The following is a 14,585-nucleotide window of genomic DNA, read 5'->3' as shown; positions in this document are numbered from 1 at the left end:
CATGGATTTTAGTAAGGCATTTGATAAGGTTCCCCATGGTAGGCTTATGCGGAAAGTCAGGAGGCATGGGATAGAGGGAAATTTGGCCAATTGGATAGAAAACTGGCTAACCGGTCAAAGTCAGAGAGTGGTGGTAGATGGTAAATATTCAGCATGGAGTCCAGTTACAAGTGGAGTTCCGCAGGGATCAGTTCTGGGTCCTCTGCTGTTTGTAATTTTTATTAATGACTTAGATGAGGGAGTCGAAGGGTGGGTCAGTAAATTTGCAGATGATACAAAGATAGGTGGAGTTGTGGACAGGGAGGAGGGCTGTTGTCGGCTGCAGAGGGACTTAGATATGATGCAGAGCTGGGCTGAGGAGTGGCAGATGGAGTTCAACCCTGCCAAGTGTGAGGTTGTCCATTTTGGAAGAACAAATAAGAATGCGGAATACAGGGTTAATGGTAGGGTTCTTGGTCAGGTGGAGGAACAGAGGGATCTTGGGGTCTATGTACATAGATCTTTGAAGGTTGCCACTCAGGTGGATAGAGTTTGTAAGAAGGCCTATGGAGTATTATCGTTCATTAGCAGAGGGATTGAATTCAAGAGTCGTGAAGTGATGTTGCAGCTGTACAGGACATTGGTTAGGCCACAGTTGGAGTACTGTGTGCAGTTCTGGTCGCCTCACTTTAGGAAAGATGTGGAAGCTTTGGAGAGGGTGCAGAGAAGATTTACCAGGATGTTGCCTGGAATGGAGAGTAGGTCGTACGAGGATAGGTTGAGAGTTCTCGGCCTTTTCTCGTTGGAACGGCAAAGGATGAGGGGTGACTTGATAGAGGTTTATAAGATGATCAGAGGAATAGATAGAGTAGATAGTCAGAAACTTTTTCCCCGGGTACAACAGAGTGTTACAAGGGGACATAAATTTAAGGTGAAGGGTGGAAGGTATAGGGGAGATGTCAGGGGTGGGTTCTTTACCCAGAGAGTGGTGGGGGCATGGAATGCGCTGCCCGTGGGAGTGGTAGAGTCAGATTCATTGGCGACCTTTAAGCGGCATTTGGATAGGTACATGGATGGGTGCTTAATCTAGGATAGAAGTTCGGCACAACATCGTGGGCCGAAGGGCCTGTTCTGTGCTGTATTGTTCTATGTTCTAATGCTGTCTGTGTGAAAAATGTGACTGAGTGGTATTCTATTTAAGGGTTCATGCAGTCATTTACAACAAGTAATAAAGCCACAAGCTTTGATTTTTTTTAAAAATAGGTCACACATGGGACATGGTTCTTTCTGGCTAGTCCACATTATTTCCCCATCCCTCGTTGCCCTTGAAAAGGTGGTGGCGAGCTGTCTTTTTGAATTGCTGTAGTATGCTCACGTTCAGTAGACCTACAATACAGTGAAGAAGAGAATTACAGAATATTGACCCAGTGACAGTGCAGGAACAAAAGGATATTGCAGATACTGGTGTTCCCATATGTGCCCTTGTCCTTCAAGATGGTAGTAATCATGGGTTTGCTGCGTAAAAATCTTTGGTGAATTTCAGCAGTGCATCTTGTACACTGCTGCTACTGAGCATCAATCATGGTATGAGTCAATATTTATGGATGTGGTGCCAAACAAGCAAGAAATTGGAGTTGTGAATGCAGCCCAGTCCAACATGCAAACCAGCCTTCTATACATTGACTCCATCTATATTTCCCACTGACTCAGGAAAGCAACCAACATAATCAAAGACCCTTTCCAACCCCTTATACACTTTTCCATCAGGCATAAGATATAAAAGTTTGAAAATATGTGCCAACAGATTCAAGAACAGCTTATTCCCTGCTGTTATCAGACTTTTGAATGGACCTCTCATATTAGAGTTGATCTTTCTCTGCACTTTCTCTATACTCTATTTTCTGCATTCTGTTCTTTTACCCTGATGTATTTATGTAAGGTATGATTTGCCTGGATAGCACACAAAACAGTACTTTTCACTGTATCTCGGTAAATGTGACAATAATAAATCAAATCAAAGCAGGCTGCTCTGTTCTGGATTGTGTCTAGCTTCTTGACTTGTTGGAGTTCCCTCAGCCAGGCAAGTGGGAAAAATTCCCTCACAGTCCTGAATTGTGCCTTGCAAATGGTGAATAGACTTTGAAGTCAGGAGGTGAGTTATTCGCTGTAGTATTCCAAGCCTCTGAAACAGCTCTTTTAGCCACTGTGTTTTTGAGTCTAGTTTAGATCAGATGTTGATAGTGGGGGATTCAGTGACAATATTGCCTTTGAATATCAAGGGGTGGTGGTTAGATTGTCTCTTTCTGGAGATGCTCATTGCCTGACATTTGTGTGGTGTCAGTATCTCTTGCCACTTTTCAGCCCAAGCCTGGATATCATCCAAGTCATGCTGCATTTGGTCATGGACTGCTTCAGCATCTGAGGAATTGTGAATGGTGCAAAACAATGTGCAGCCTTTGGCACCATCCCCACTTCTGACTTTTTGATAGAGAGGAGGCCATTGATGAAACAGCTGAAGATCATTGGGCCTAGGACATTATCCTGAGGAATTCCTGCAGAGATGTCCTGGAGCTGAGATGACGAACAACCTCAAACATCTTCCTAGTTTGGCTTACCTGCCTGGAATCATTAAATTACTTGACTTGAATGCTATTTTGATTTTATGCTTTATTTTTGTTCTGCATCGAGGACCTTTGCAAATGGAAATTAATAGTGTAACCTTTCACAACTCATGAGAAATAACTCAATCCTTGAATAGCTTTATTAGCAAATAAAATGCAAAATGGTTGTGAGAGATAGAAAATAGGTGCCAAAAAGAGAAAGTGATTGAGAACCACCTACTTTTAAATAGGGATTATCAGGATCATAGATACCCTACAGTGTGGAAACGGGTCCAGCACGTCCACACCAGCCCATTTCCCCCCACAATCCTATATTTACCTCTGACTAATGCAACAAACCTACACATCCCTGAACACTATAGGCCATGTAGCATGGCCAGTTCACCCAACCTGCACATCTTTGGATTGTGGGAGGAAACCAGAGCACCCAGAGTAAACCCACGCAAAGATGGGGAGAATGTGCAAACTCCTCTCAGTCACCCGAGGCTGGAATTGAACCCAATCCCTTGGGCTGCGAGGCAACAGTGTTAACCATTGAGCCACCATATCACCAGAATTGACAGCCAGCATGGCACATTTGAGAAAACACTATCTTTGGGTGAACATTGATGTGTAAAGATTAAAAATGCTACAATTTAAAAATAACAGCACTCAGTTTATTTGTATATTTATTTTCTGATTAAGGTGACATAATATTCAAGGCTGTGAGCTAGAAGGTGGGACTAGTATAGGCTTAGAGATTTTTTGGGTCTATGGCGACTCAATGGGCTGAAGGGCCTCTTCAGTAGTATATGATTTTGTGAAACACCATGAATGGATCAATATTTCATCCAAATTGTTAACACTTTTAAATGATTAAACAAAACAATGATTTATGAGTCTGTAAAGCCTTCAATACAGAATAAATTAAAACTCTAGTGAATAATAAACAATACTAGTTTCTGGACTGAAATACATCTGCCACAATGTAAGCACAAACTCTCACAATATATTAAATTGATAGGAATTGAGTCTATCTTTGTTGTTTTCTTGCATGTTCATTTCACTCCCTCCTCTCTCTCTCTTGCTGACAGAAGGATTTTGTTCCTATTGGGCTCCTGTACTTACCACAGCCAGAAGCGCCGGCTCAGCTGTCAGATTGCAGCACTTTCCATTTTACCTGCTTTAGAGATGAGTTCGTACGCAAAAGCATTGAAATCGGTGGATTATGAGATCTTCGGGGAAGTGCAGGGTTGGTATATTGCAGGGCAGGACTCCTTTCCTGCAAATTCTCCTTTGATTTTATTTAATCTCCTTTTTAATTCTCTGACTTTACCAAGGGGGTGTGTCTGCTGAAAATAGCATAGCAAAACTGACTCAAGTTGCAGTAGCCAGCTGCCATCAAACTGGCAAATGCCAAGGAAATGCTGATTAATTTATAAGACCACTGCTTTATGAATCTCATGCGTTTCACTGATAGTGACTGATAACTTTTAACTTTGATAAGTAAAATTTGACAATTTAGGTGTTAAAGATTAAACTACATTGAATTTCAGATTATTTAATTATACTGTGCAGTAATATATTTTTAATATTATGCTTACTGTATAGAATGTTGCACCATTGATTGATGGCTTTTAGAAAAATCAAGTTGTCAAGAATCATTATAAATGATCCCTCAGATATCCAAATGACCTTGCGGACAAAATATCTGCATAACATTGAGATTTAAGATTAGGGATAGGTAGAGTCAATTACTTTGAATTGGAGATATGGGAGTGTGGTGTGAAAGGAGAAATTTAATGTAGTTACTATGTACAGTGGCATTGGAGTTGATTTTCTTGGCCAGTATGACCTGTGATACCAATTAACAGGTTTGTTGCTTTTGAGTTTTGGAACCAGACCTGTTTCTGGTCAGGTGAGGAATTGAGTATTTGAAGTTTGTGTCTGAAGCAGGCAGGAACTTCACTAAGATAGTCAAGAAGGTGGTGAGAGATGTGCTATTTCATTTTGTAGATCAAAGATGTTCGGGATGCCATATTTTCTGTACCCATAGGTAATCTTGCAGAGGTGACCTGGATAGACCTTTCTGGCTAGAGGACTTTGAAAGGCTACAGGGCTTCAGCTAAATGTTCTTATCATAACTGTCCTGGCTGACTCCTAGGATCTTTCCCAAAATGCTCTTTTTTTAAAAATCCTATGTCTTTCAGAAGTTTTAGTCATGCCTCCCAATATCTGCTTTGGTTTGGTACACATTTTTTGATTTTACGAGATGTTTATGGATTTACTTCTATGTTAAAGATAATGCTTGCACTTGACCTTTTAATGTCAGTTTGAAATAATTTAGAATTGAGTTAGACCTGTAAACAAAAAAGTCACTTTATTGTATACACATTCAAAGATAATTAATAATTTCACTGCAAATTGTGAACTAAGCCTCACTCATTAGGTGAAAGTAGGATCAGACTCAGCTGTGACACCACTCTTCCTATGGTCAAGTACTCTAGGTGCATGTCAAGATAATCACTTCGGTGACAGCAATCCTTTGCAAACTATCCTAATAAGCTATTCTAGTCAAAGTTGATTCCATCTGGAGAACAGATATATTAAACGGTATTGTGATTTTCTAACGATAATTTCACTTAAATAGTGACTGTCGATGGCGTGATCTGGAAGCTGCCCTGGAAAAAATAATCACTTTTGTAATTGTGAAGGAGCTGAGTTAATGTGCATTATTTGAATTTACATAACTAAAGCATATTTTTAAAATTAATATTCTGTTTATTATATTAGCTTCGCTTCTTCAGTGACCAGCTCTATTTGCTGCCAGCTCAACAAACTTGCACAGAGTAGTTGCTATTGATATTGCACAACTTGCAGTAGCTTCTTTGGCAACACCTTTCAAGCCTGTGACCTTGGATACAGAGAGGGATAGGGATGATAGGAACACCCACCAGCTTAAAGTGTACCTATTGACTTTAACATATGTCATGATTCCTCAATTGCCACTGGGTCAAATTCTACAATTCTGTACCTTCACTGCATACAGGGTTCAAGAAAGCAGCCCATCCTCATTTTTGCAGTCAATTTAGGAATGGAATGATAAATTCTGGCCTTGCTAATCATATCAGTTCCAAGAATTAATCAAAAATGAACCTCATTCAAATAAAATTCTTAAAGGGTTCCTCCCAGAATGTTTCTCTTCGACCCGAAGAGGGTGGGTGCTTTCATCTGATAAGTGACTCAGGGTATCACTGCTGCCTAACTATTAAGGACTCCAGTTCAATTCCAGCTTTGAGTGACAGTGTGGAGTTTGCATGTTTTCCCTGCATCTAGTTTCCATCAGGTGCTCAGGTTTTTGTACACAATCCAAAGATGTTAGCGAGTTTTGAGAAGACTTATAGCTCAGGTTGAGGTTTTGGATGTAGGTTTGCTCACTGAGCTGAAAGGTTCATTTCCAGACGTTTCTTTATCTTTACTAGTTAACATCTTCAGTGGACCTCGTGTGAAGCAATGCTGAAAATTCCTGCTTTCTATTCATATGCTTGGGTTTCTTTGGGTTGGTGATGTCATTTCCTGTGGTGAAGTCACTTCCTGTTCCTTTTCTCAGAGGGTGGTAGATGGGGTCTAACTTGTGTTTGTTGATAGAGTTCTGGTTGGAATGCCATGATTCTAGGAATTCTCGTGCGTGTCTTTGTTTGGCTTGTCCTAGGATGGATATATTGTCTCAGTCAAAGTGGTGTCCTTCCTCATCCATATGTGAGGATACTAGTGAGAGAGGCTCATGTCTTTTTGTGGCTAGTTGGTATTCATGTAACCTGGTGGCTAGTTTTCTGCTTGTTTGTCCAATGTAGTGTTTGTTACAGTCCTTGCATGGTATTTTATAAATGACATTAGTTTTGCTCATTGTCTGTATAGGGTCTTTCAAGTTCATTAGCTGCTGTTTTAGTGTGTTGGTGGGTAAGTGGGCCACCATGATGCCGAGGGGTCTGAGTGGCCTGGCAGTCATTTCCGAGATGCCTTTGCTATAGGGGAGAGTGGCTCGAGTTTCTGGCCGTGTTTTGTCTGCTTGTTTGTTGCTGAGAAATCGGCGGACTGTGTTCGTTGGGTACCCATTCTTTTTGAATACATGGTATAGGTGATTTTCCTCTGCTCTGCGTAGTTCCTCTGTACTGCAGTGTGTGGTGACTCGTTGAAATAATGTTCTGGTGCAGCTTTGTTTGTGGGTGTTGGGATGATTACTTCTGTAGTTCAATATTTGGTCTGTATGTGTTGTTTTTCTGTAGACGCTGGTTTGAAGTTCCCCATTGGCTGTTCGCTCTATTGTGACATCTAGGAGTGGCAGTTTGTTGTTGTTTTCCTCTTGTTTAGTGAATTTTATGCCAGTAAGGGTATTATTGATGGTCTTGAAGGTTTCCCCTAACTTGTTTCGTATAGTGATGTCAAAAGTGTCATCCACGTAGTGGACCCAGAGTTTGGTTTGGATGGTTGGCAGAGCTATTTGCTCAAGTGTCTGCAGTACAGCCTCTGTTATGAACCCTGATATCGGAGATCCCATGTGTGTTCCATTCGTTTGTCTGTAAGTTTTGTTGTTGAATGTGAAGTGGGTTGTAAGGCATAGGTCCACTAGCTTGATGACATTCTCCTTGTTGATGAAGTTGGTGTTTTGTGTATGTGTCTTTGGGTCGCCTAATAGTGTAGTCAGTGTTTCCTTGGCCGGGTTAATGTTGCCAGCTCTGCCAACCATCCAACCCAAACTCTGGGTCCACTATGTGGATGACACCTTTGTCATGGGCTGAGTACCTTCTTACTACAGTGTAGGGATTCTATGTTTTTATGATAATTCAACAAAAAGAGAATTTATAAAATGGGAGCAGACTAGATAGGAATGTCCCCTTGAATGCAAATTTCTCCATTATAATGCAGAAATGGACTAAATCATCAGAACCAATCATAAATACTGACATGGAAGAAAATGAAGTTGGTTACATTTTGAATGTTTTTGAAAGTGATCTGTTCAGGAAAGACTGTTTGAATCAAAAATGATAGGATTGAAACGTGTAAAACTCTTCCAGTAGGATCGTGGTGGTAAAACCTTTATAAGTATTTAGGAAACAATTTGGGTATTATCATGAGAAAGCTGTAAACTTGTGGATCAATTATAGATGGAACGTCCTTGTAAACCACAAATTCAAACTTGATTGTGGAGAATATCTGTCGATTCACTTCAATTTTATTTCAGTTAGTTGCCATGTCCCTTAACCGGGAGGGTATTCCGTGTATGTTGCTGGGTCTGCAATCTATCCAATTGTCATTTTCTCCCCTTGTCCATTTGTCACACAGCCATAGAAATGTACAGCACAGAAGAGACCCTTCATTCCAACTCATCTATGCTGACCAGATATTCTAAATTAATCTAGTCCTATTTGACAGAACTTGGCCAATATACCTCTAAACCCTTCCTATTCATATACCCATCCAGATGCCTTTTAAATATTGTAATTATACCAGGCTCCACCACATCCTCTGGCAGCTCATTCCATACATGCACCACCCTCTGTGAAAATGTTGCCCTTTAGGTCCCTTTTAAATTTTTCCCTCTCACCGTAAACCTATACTCTCTAGTTTTGGACTCTCCTACCCTGGGAAAAGACCTTATCTATTCACCCTACCCGTGCCCCTCATGATTTTGTACACTTCCATAAGGTCACCCCTCAGCCTGTGATATTCCAGAGAAAATAGCCATGGCCTATTCAACCTCTCCATATAGCTCAAATTCTCTAACTTTGGCAACATTCTTGTAAAACTTTTCTTGAACCCTTTTAAGTTTCACAACATCCTTCCTATAGCAGGGAGACTAGAATTGAAAGCAGTATTCCAATGGTGGCCTCACCAATGTCCTGTATAGCTGCAATATGACCTCCCAACTCCTATACTCATTACACTGACCAATAAAGGAAATCATACCAAATGCCGCCTTCACTATCCTACCTATTTGGCGAGTCCACTTTCAAGGAACTATGAATCTGCACTCCAAGGTCTCTTTGTTCAGCAAAACTTCCCAGGACCTAACCATTACGTGTATAAGTCCTGCCCTGATTTTGTCTTTCCAAAATGTAGCGCCTCGCATTTATCTAAATTAAACTCCATCTGCCACTCCTCGGTCCATTGGCCCAGCTGATCAAGATCCCATTGTATTCTGAGGTAACGTTCTTTGCTGTCCACTACATCTCTAATTTTGGTGTCGTCTGCAAACTTAATAACTGTGCCTCCTATGTTCACATCCAAATCATTTATATAAGTGATGAAAAGCAGTAGACCCAGCACCAATCCTTGTGGCACTTCACTGGTCACAGGCCTCCAGTTTGAAAGGCTACCCTCCACCACCACCCTCTGTCTTCTAATTTCGAGCCAGTTCTGTATCCACATGGCTAGTTCTCCCTGTATTCCATGAGATCTAACCTTGCTAACCAGCATACCATGAGGAATCTTCTCGAATGCTAAGTCCATATACATCACGTCCACCGCTCTGCCCTCATCAATCCTCTTCATTACTTCTTCAAAAAACTCAATTAATTTTGTGAGATATAACTTCCCATGCACAAAGCCATGTTGACTATCATTAGTCATTCCTTGCCTTTCCAAATTCATGTAAATCCTGTCCCTCAGGAGTCCCTGCACCAACCTGCCGAGCATCAATGTCAGGCTCACTGGTCTATAGTTCCCTGGATTTTCCTTACCACCTTTTCTTAAATAGTGGCACTTCGTTTTTTTAAATTTCAAAACGTTAGTCAACCTCCAGTCTTCTGGCACCTCTCCTCTGGCTATTGATGATACAAATATCTCAACAAGGGGACCAGAAATCACTTCCCTAGCTCCCCACAGATCTCTGGGGTACACCTGACTAGATCCCAGGGATATATCCACCTTTATGCATTTTAAGACATCCAGCACCTGCTCCTCTGTAGTATGGATATTTTTCAAGATGTCACAGCCTATTTCCCCACATTCTATATCTTCCATGTCCTTCTCCACAGTAAACATTGATGCAAAATGCTCGTTTAGTACCTCCCCTGTCTCCTGCAGTGCCACACATAGGCTGCCTTGCTGATCTTTGAGGGGCCCGAATCTCTCCCTAGTTAGCCTTTTGTCCTTAATGTGTTTATAAAATACCTTTTGGATTCTCCTTAGCCCTATTTGCCAAAGCTATCTCATGTCCCCTTTTTAACCTCCTGATTTCCCTCTTAATTGTATTCTACTGCAATTATACTCATTTAAGATTTCAATCAATCTCTGCTGTATATTCCTTCTTTTTCTTGACCAAACCTTAATTTCTGTAGTCATCCAATATTCCCTATACTTACCAGCCTTGCCTTTCACCCTAACAGGAGCATACTGTACCTGAACTCATTATCTCATTTTTGACTGCTTCCCATTTTCCAGCCATCCCTTTACCTGCAAACATCTGCCCCAATCAACTTTTGAAAGTTTTTGCCTAATACCATCAAAATTTTCCTTCCTCTAATTTAGAACTTTAATTTTTAGATCTGGTTTATCCTCTTCCATCACTATTTTAAAGCTAATATAATTATGGTCGCTGGTCCCAAAGTGCTCCCTCAGTGACACCTCAGTGATGGAGAAAGATCGCAAATGCAGTGGGTCCTTACATTTCAACCTGTAGGTGGTGCTACAAGCTGTTCATGTGAATCGCACACTGTTACTGTAATCTGCGTAGTGCAGGCCTTTTAATAATTGCTGCTGAGCTTAAACCTCTGTAACCGTAATTACAGGACTGTAATTGAGACTGACAATGCTTCGTGTTACATTGATTGTAGAAGACTTTTTAAAATTTTATGTGAGTGCTGTGAGCTGGCCAGCATTTATTGCCCGTCCCAAGTTGCTCTTGAAAAGGTGCTTTCTTGAACTGCTGCAGTCCACGTACTAAACTGTGCTACAATTGTAGTAAGCAAATATATCACCTTTGTCATTCAAGACCAAAACCTCCTTCACAAAGCAGATCCAAACAGAGCCCACAGAGTCTGGATTAGTGGTGCTGGAAGAGCACAGCAGTTCAGGCAGCATCCAAGGAGCAGTAAAATCGACGTTTCGGGCAAAAGCCCTTCATCAGAAATAAAAGCAGAGAGCCTGAAGCGTGGAGAGATAAGCTAGAGGAGGGTGGGGGTGGGGAGAAAGTAGCATAGAGTACAATAGGTGAGTGGGGGAGGGGATGAAGATGATAGGGCGGGGGGAGGGTGGAGCGGATAGGTGGAAAAGAAGATAGGCAGGTAGGACAAGTCATGGGGATAGTGCTGAGCTGGAAGTTTGGAACTAGGGTGAGGTGGGGGAAGGGGAAATGAGGAAACTGTTGAAGTCCACATTGATGCCCTGGGGTTGAAGTGTTCCGAGGCGGAAGATGAGGCGTTCATCCTCCAGGCGTCTGGTGGTGAGGGAGCGGCGGTGAAGGAGGCCCAGGACCTCCATGTCCTTGGCAGAGTGGGAGGGGGAGTTGAAATGTTGGGCCACAGGGTGGTGTGGTTGATTGGTGCGGGTGTCCCGGAGATGTTCCCTAAAGCGCTCTGCTAGAAGGCATCCAGTCTCCTCAATGTAGAGAAGACCGCATCGGGAGCAACAGATACAATAAATGATATTAGTGGATGTGCATGTAAAACTTTGATGAATGTGGAAGGCTCCTTTAGGACCTTGGATGGAGGTGAGGGAGGAGGTGTGGGCTCAGGTTTTGCAGTTCCTGCGGTGGCAGGGGAAGGTGCCAGGATGGGAGGGTGGGTTGTAGGGGGGGCGTGGACCTGACCAGGTAGTCACGGAGGGAACGGTCTTTGCGGAAGGCAGAAAGGGGTGGGGAGGGAAATATATTCCTGCTGGTGGGGTCTTTTTGGAGGTGGCGGAAATGTCAGCAGATGATTTGGTTTATGTGAAGGTTGGTAGGGTGGAAGGTGAGCACCAGGGACGTTCTGTCCTTGTTACGGTTGGAGGGGTGGGGTCTGAGGGCGGAGGTGCGGGATATGGACGAAATGCGTTGGAGGGCATCTTTAACCATGTGGGACGGGAAATTGCGGTCTCTAAAGAAGGAGGCCATCTGGTGTGTTCTGTGGTGGAACCGGTCCTCCTGGGAGCAGATACAGCGGAGGCAGAGGATTTGGGAATACGGGATGGCATTTTTGCAAGTGATAGGGTGGGAAGAGGTGTAATCCAGGTAGCTGTGGGAGTCGGTGGATTTGTAAAAAATGTCAGTGTTAAGTCGGTCATCATTAATGGAGATGGAGAGGTCCAGGAAGGGGAGGGAGGTGTCAGAGATGGTCCAGCTAAATTTAAGGTCAGGGTGGAATGTGTTGGTGAAGTTGATGAATTGCTCAACTTCCTCACGGGAGCAGGAGGTGGCGCCAATGCAGTCATCAATGTAGCAGAGGAAGAGGTGGGGAGTGGTACCGGTGTAATTACGGAAGATCGACTGTTCTACGTAGCCAACAAAGAGACAGGCTTAGCTGGGGCCCATACGTGTGCCCATGGCTACCCTTTGGTCTGGAGGAAGTGGGAGGATTCGAAGGAGAAATTGTTAAGGGTGAGGACCAGTTCGGCCAAAAAATGAGTGACGGTGGAAGGGTACTGTTGGGGACGTTGGGAGAGGAAAAAAATGGAGAGCTTGGAGGCCCTGGTCATGGCGGATGGAGGTGTAGAAGGATTGGATATCCATGGTGAAGATGAGGCGTTGGGGGCCGGGGAAACAGAAGTCTTGGAGGAGGTGGAAGGTGTGGGTGGTATCTCGAAAGTATGTGGGGAGTTCCTGGACCAGGAGGGATAGGACAGTGTCGAGGTAGGTAGAGATGAGTTCAGTGGGGCAGGAGCATGCTGAGACAATGGGTCGGCCAGGGTGGTCAGACTTGTGGATCTTGGGAAGGAGGTAAAGCCGGGTAGTGCGGGGTTCCCAGACTGAGGTTGGAAGCTGTGGGTGGGAGATCTCCTGAGGTGATGAGGTTCTGTATGGTCTGGGAGATGATGGTTTGGTGATGGGGGGTGGGGTCATGGTTGAGGGGGCGGTTGGAAGAGGTATTCTCGAGTTGGCATTTGGCTTCAGCGGTGTAGATGTCAGTGCACCAGACTACCACTGCGCCCCCTTTATCTGTAGGCTTGATGGTGAGGTTGGGATTGGAACAGAGGGATTGGAGGGTTGCGTGTTGTGAGGGTGAGAGGTTGGAGTGGGGGAGGGGGATAGATAGGTTGAAGCGGTTAATGTCCTGGCGGCAGTTGGAAATGAAGAGGTCGAGGGCAGGTAATAGGCCAGTGTGAGATGTCCAGGTGGATGCATTGTGTTGGAGGTGGGTGAAGGGGTCCTCGGAAGGTGGGCGGGAGTCCTGATTGTGAAAGTTAAGCTCGGAGGCGGAAGAAGTCTTTCGAAGTCACGGCGTGTATTAAATTCATTGGTGCGTGGACGGAAGGGGATGAAGGTGAGTCCTTTGCTGTGGACTGATCATTCATCCTCAGTGAGGGGAAGGTCTGGAGGGATGGTGAAAACTCGGCAGGGCTGGGAGCAGGGGCGGAGCCAGTAACTGGAGTGGGTGTGATGGTGGGGGGAATGGGGGTGGAGTCATGAGCAGGGGTGGTATTCCCCTCAGGGTTCTGGGGGCCGGGAATGGTGACAGTGGGATCTGTGGGGGGCGTATCAGCAGAATGCAGGTGAGTGGCGTTGGTGGGGGCGGAAGTGGTGGCAGACACGGCAGTAGGGGTGGCGGAGGTCACTGAGCGTGTGACATCAGCGATGATGTGAGGGGCGGAAGTGATGTCATGTGTGATGCATGAGGAATTGTGAGGGGGGGAAGTGGTTGTGGGAGTGGCCATGATGGGGCGGAAGTGACACCATCAATCAGCGTGGGGGTGGCAGCTGCACCAGCCGCATGGCTAATGGCGTCCGAGCAGTTCCAGAGGCCGGGGGAATCTTCTGGAATGTTTGAGGCGCGCTGGTTATGGAGATGGGTAGATAAAAGTTTGTTGTGCTTGCGGTTTTTGATGTTTGAGATGGAGTTGAAATACTGTTTGTTGAGAGTATGAATTCCCCTGAGGATGTAGTACAGAGTGGGTCAAGGATATGGAGGTTCTGGGCCTCCTTCACCGCCGCTCCCTCACCACCAGACGCCTGGAGGAAGAACGCCTCATCTTCCGCCTCGGAACACTTCAACCCCAGGGCATCAATGTGGACTTCAACAGTTTCCTCATTTCCCCTTTTCCCCCATCTCACCCTAGTTCCAAACTTCCAGCTCAGCACTTGTCCCCATGACTGCCTATCTTTTTTTCCACCAATCCACTCCACCCTCGTTCCTGACCTATCACCTTCATCCCCTCCCCCACTCACCTATTGTACTCTATGCTACTTTCTCCCCACCCCCACCCTCCTCTAGCTTATCTCTCCACGCTTCAGGCTCTCTGCCTTTATTCCTGATGAAGGACTTTTGCCGGAAAGTCGATTTTACTGTTCCTTGGATGCTGCCTGAACTGCTGTGCTCTTCCGGCACCACTAATCCAGAATCTGGTTTCCAGCATCTGCAGTCATTGTTTTTAGCTAGAGCCCACAGAGTACCTGACAGTTACTAATAATGTACACTCTCATCTTCAAACAAGAACCCATTATCTAAGCAGATTGTTCCCATTCTAGTCACAGAACAGTCAAATTCCTAGCATCTAAGATTAATCTGACTTGTTCTATATTGGAGAATTACTTTCTGACATAACTAAAGACCTTCTTTTCATCTAGATTGCAATGCACTGCAGTGGCATTTTATTCTCTTTTGTTCACCGTTGTAGAATAAGTGTCAATCATTAGTTCCTGCCGCAAACTTCAATTCCAGTAAAGGTAGTGAAGAAACTGTAACCTAAAATAAAGAAAAGGTTGAGAGCAAAGGTCAATCTGTGAAAAAGATAATATAAATTCTCCAGGTTCAGAATTGCATTCATTTGAAAGGGAATCTATGCAATGTAAATCGAGGAAGTTGAAGTTGA

General features: G+C 44.1%; 1 protein-coding gene across 7 annotated transcripts in view; it reads left to right on the top strand.

The window, feature by feature from the left end:
• The window catches only part of LOC140457054 (acylphosphatase-2-like), a 66,861-nt gene that overhangs the window by 19,097 nt on the left and 33,179 nt on the right, over positions 1-14,585 (top strand). For 4 of the 7 annotated variants that reach the window (XM_072551010.1, XM_072551004.1, XM_072551009.1 and 1 more), the window contains exon 2: positions 3,677-3,831. In XM_072551010.1, coding sequence (XP_072407111.1) covers positions 3,771-3,831 — 61 coding nt within the window. In that variant the 5' untranslated portion in view covers positions 3,677-3,770. Of the gene's footprint in view, positions 1-3,673; positions 3,832-14,585 lie in introns of all 7 variants that reach the window. The other 3 variants (XM_072551011.1, XM_072551007.1, XM_072551008.1) reach the window with 1 other exon arrangement.

This window comes from Chiloscyllium punctatum, chromosome 31 (genome assembly GCF_047496795.1).
Source record: "Chiloscyllium punctatum isolate Juve2018m chromosome 31, sChiPun1.3, whole genome shotgun sequence".
NCBI classification, from domain to species: Eukaryota; Metazoa; Chordata; class Chondrichthyes; order Orectolobiformes; family Hemiscylliidae; genus Chiloscyllium; species Chiloscyllium punctatum.
This window is presented reverse-complemented; position numbering and strand designations above follow the sequence as displayed.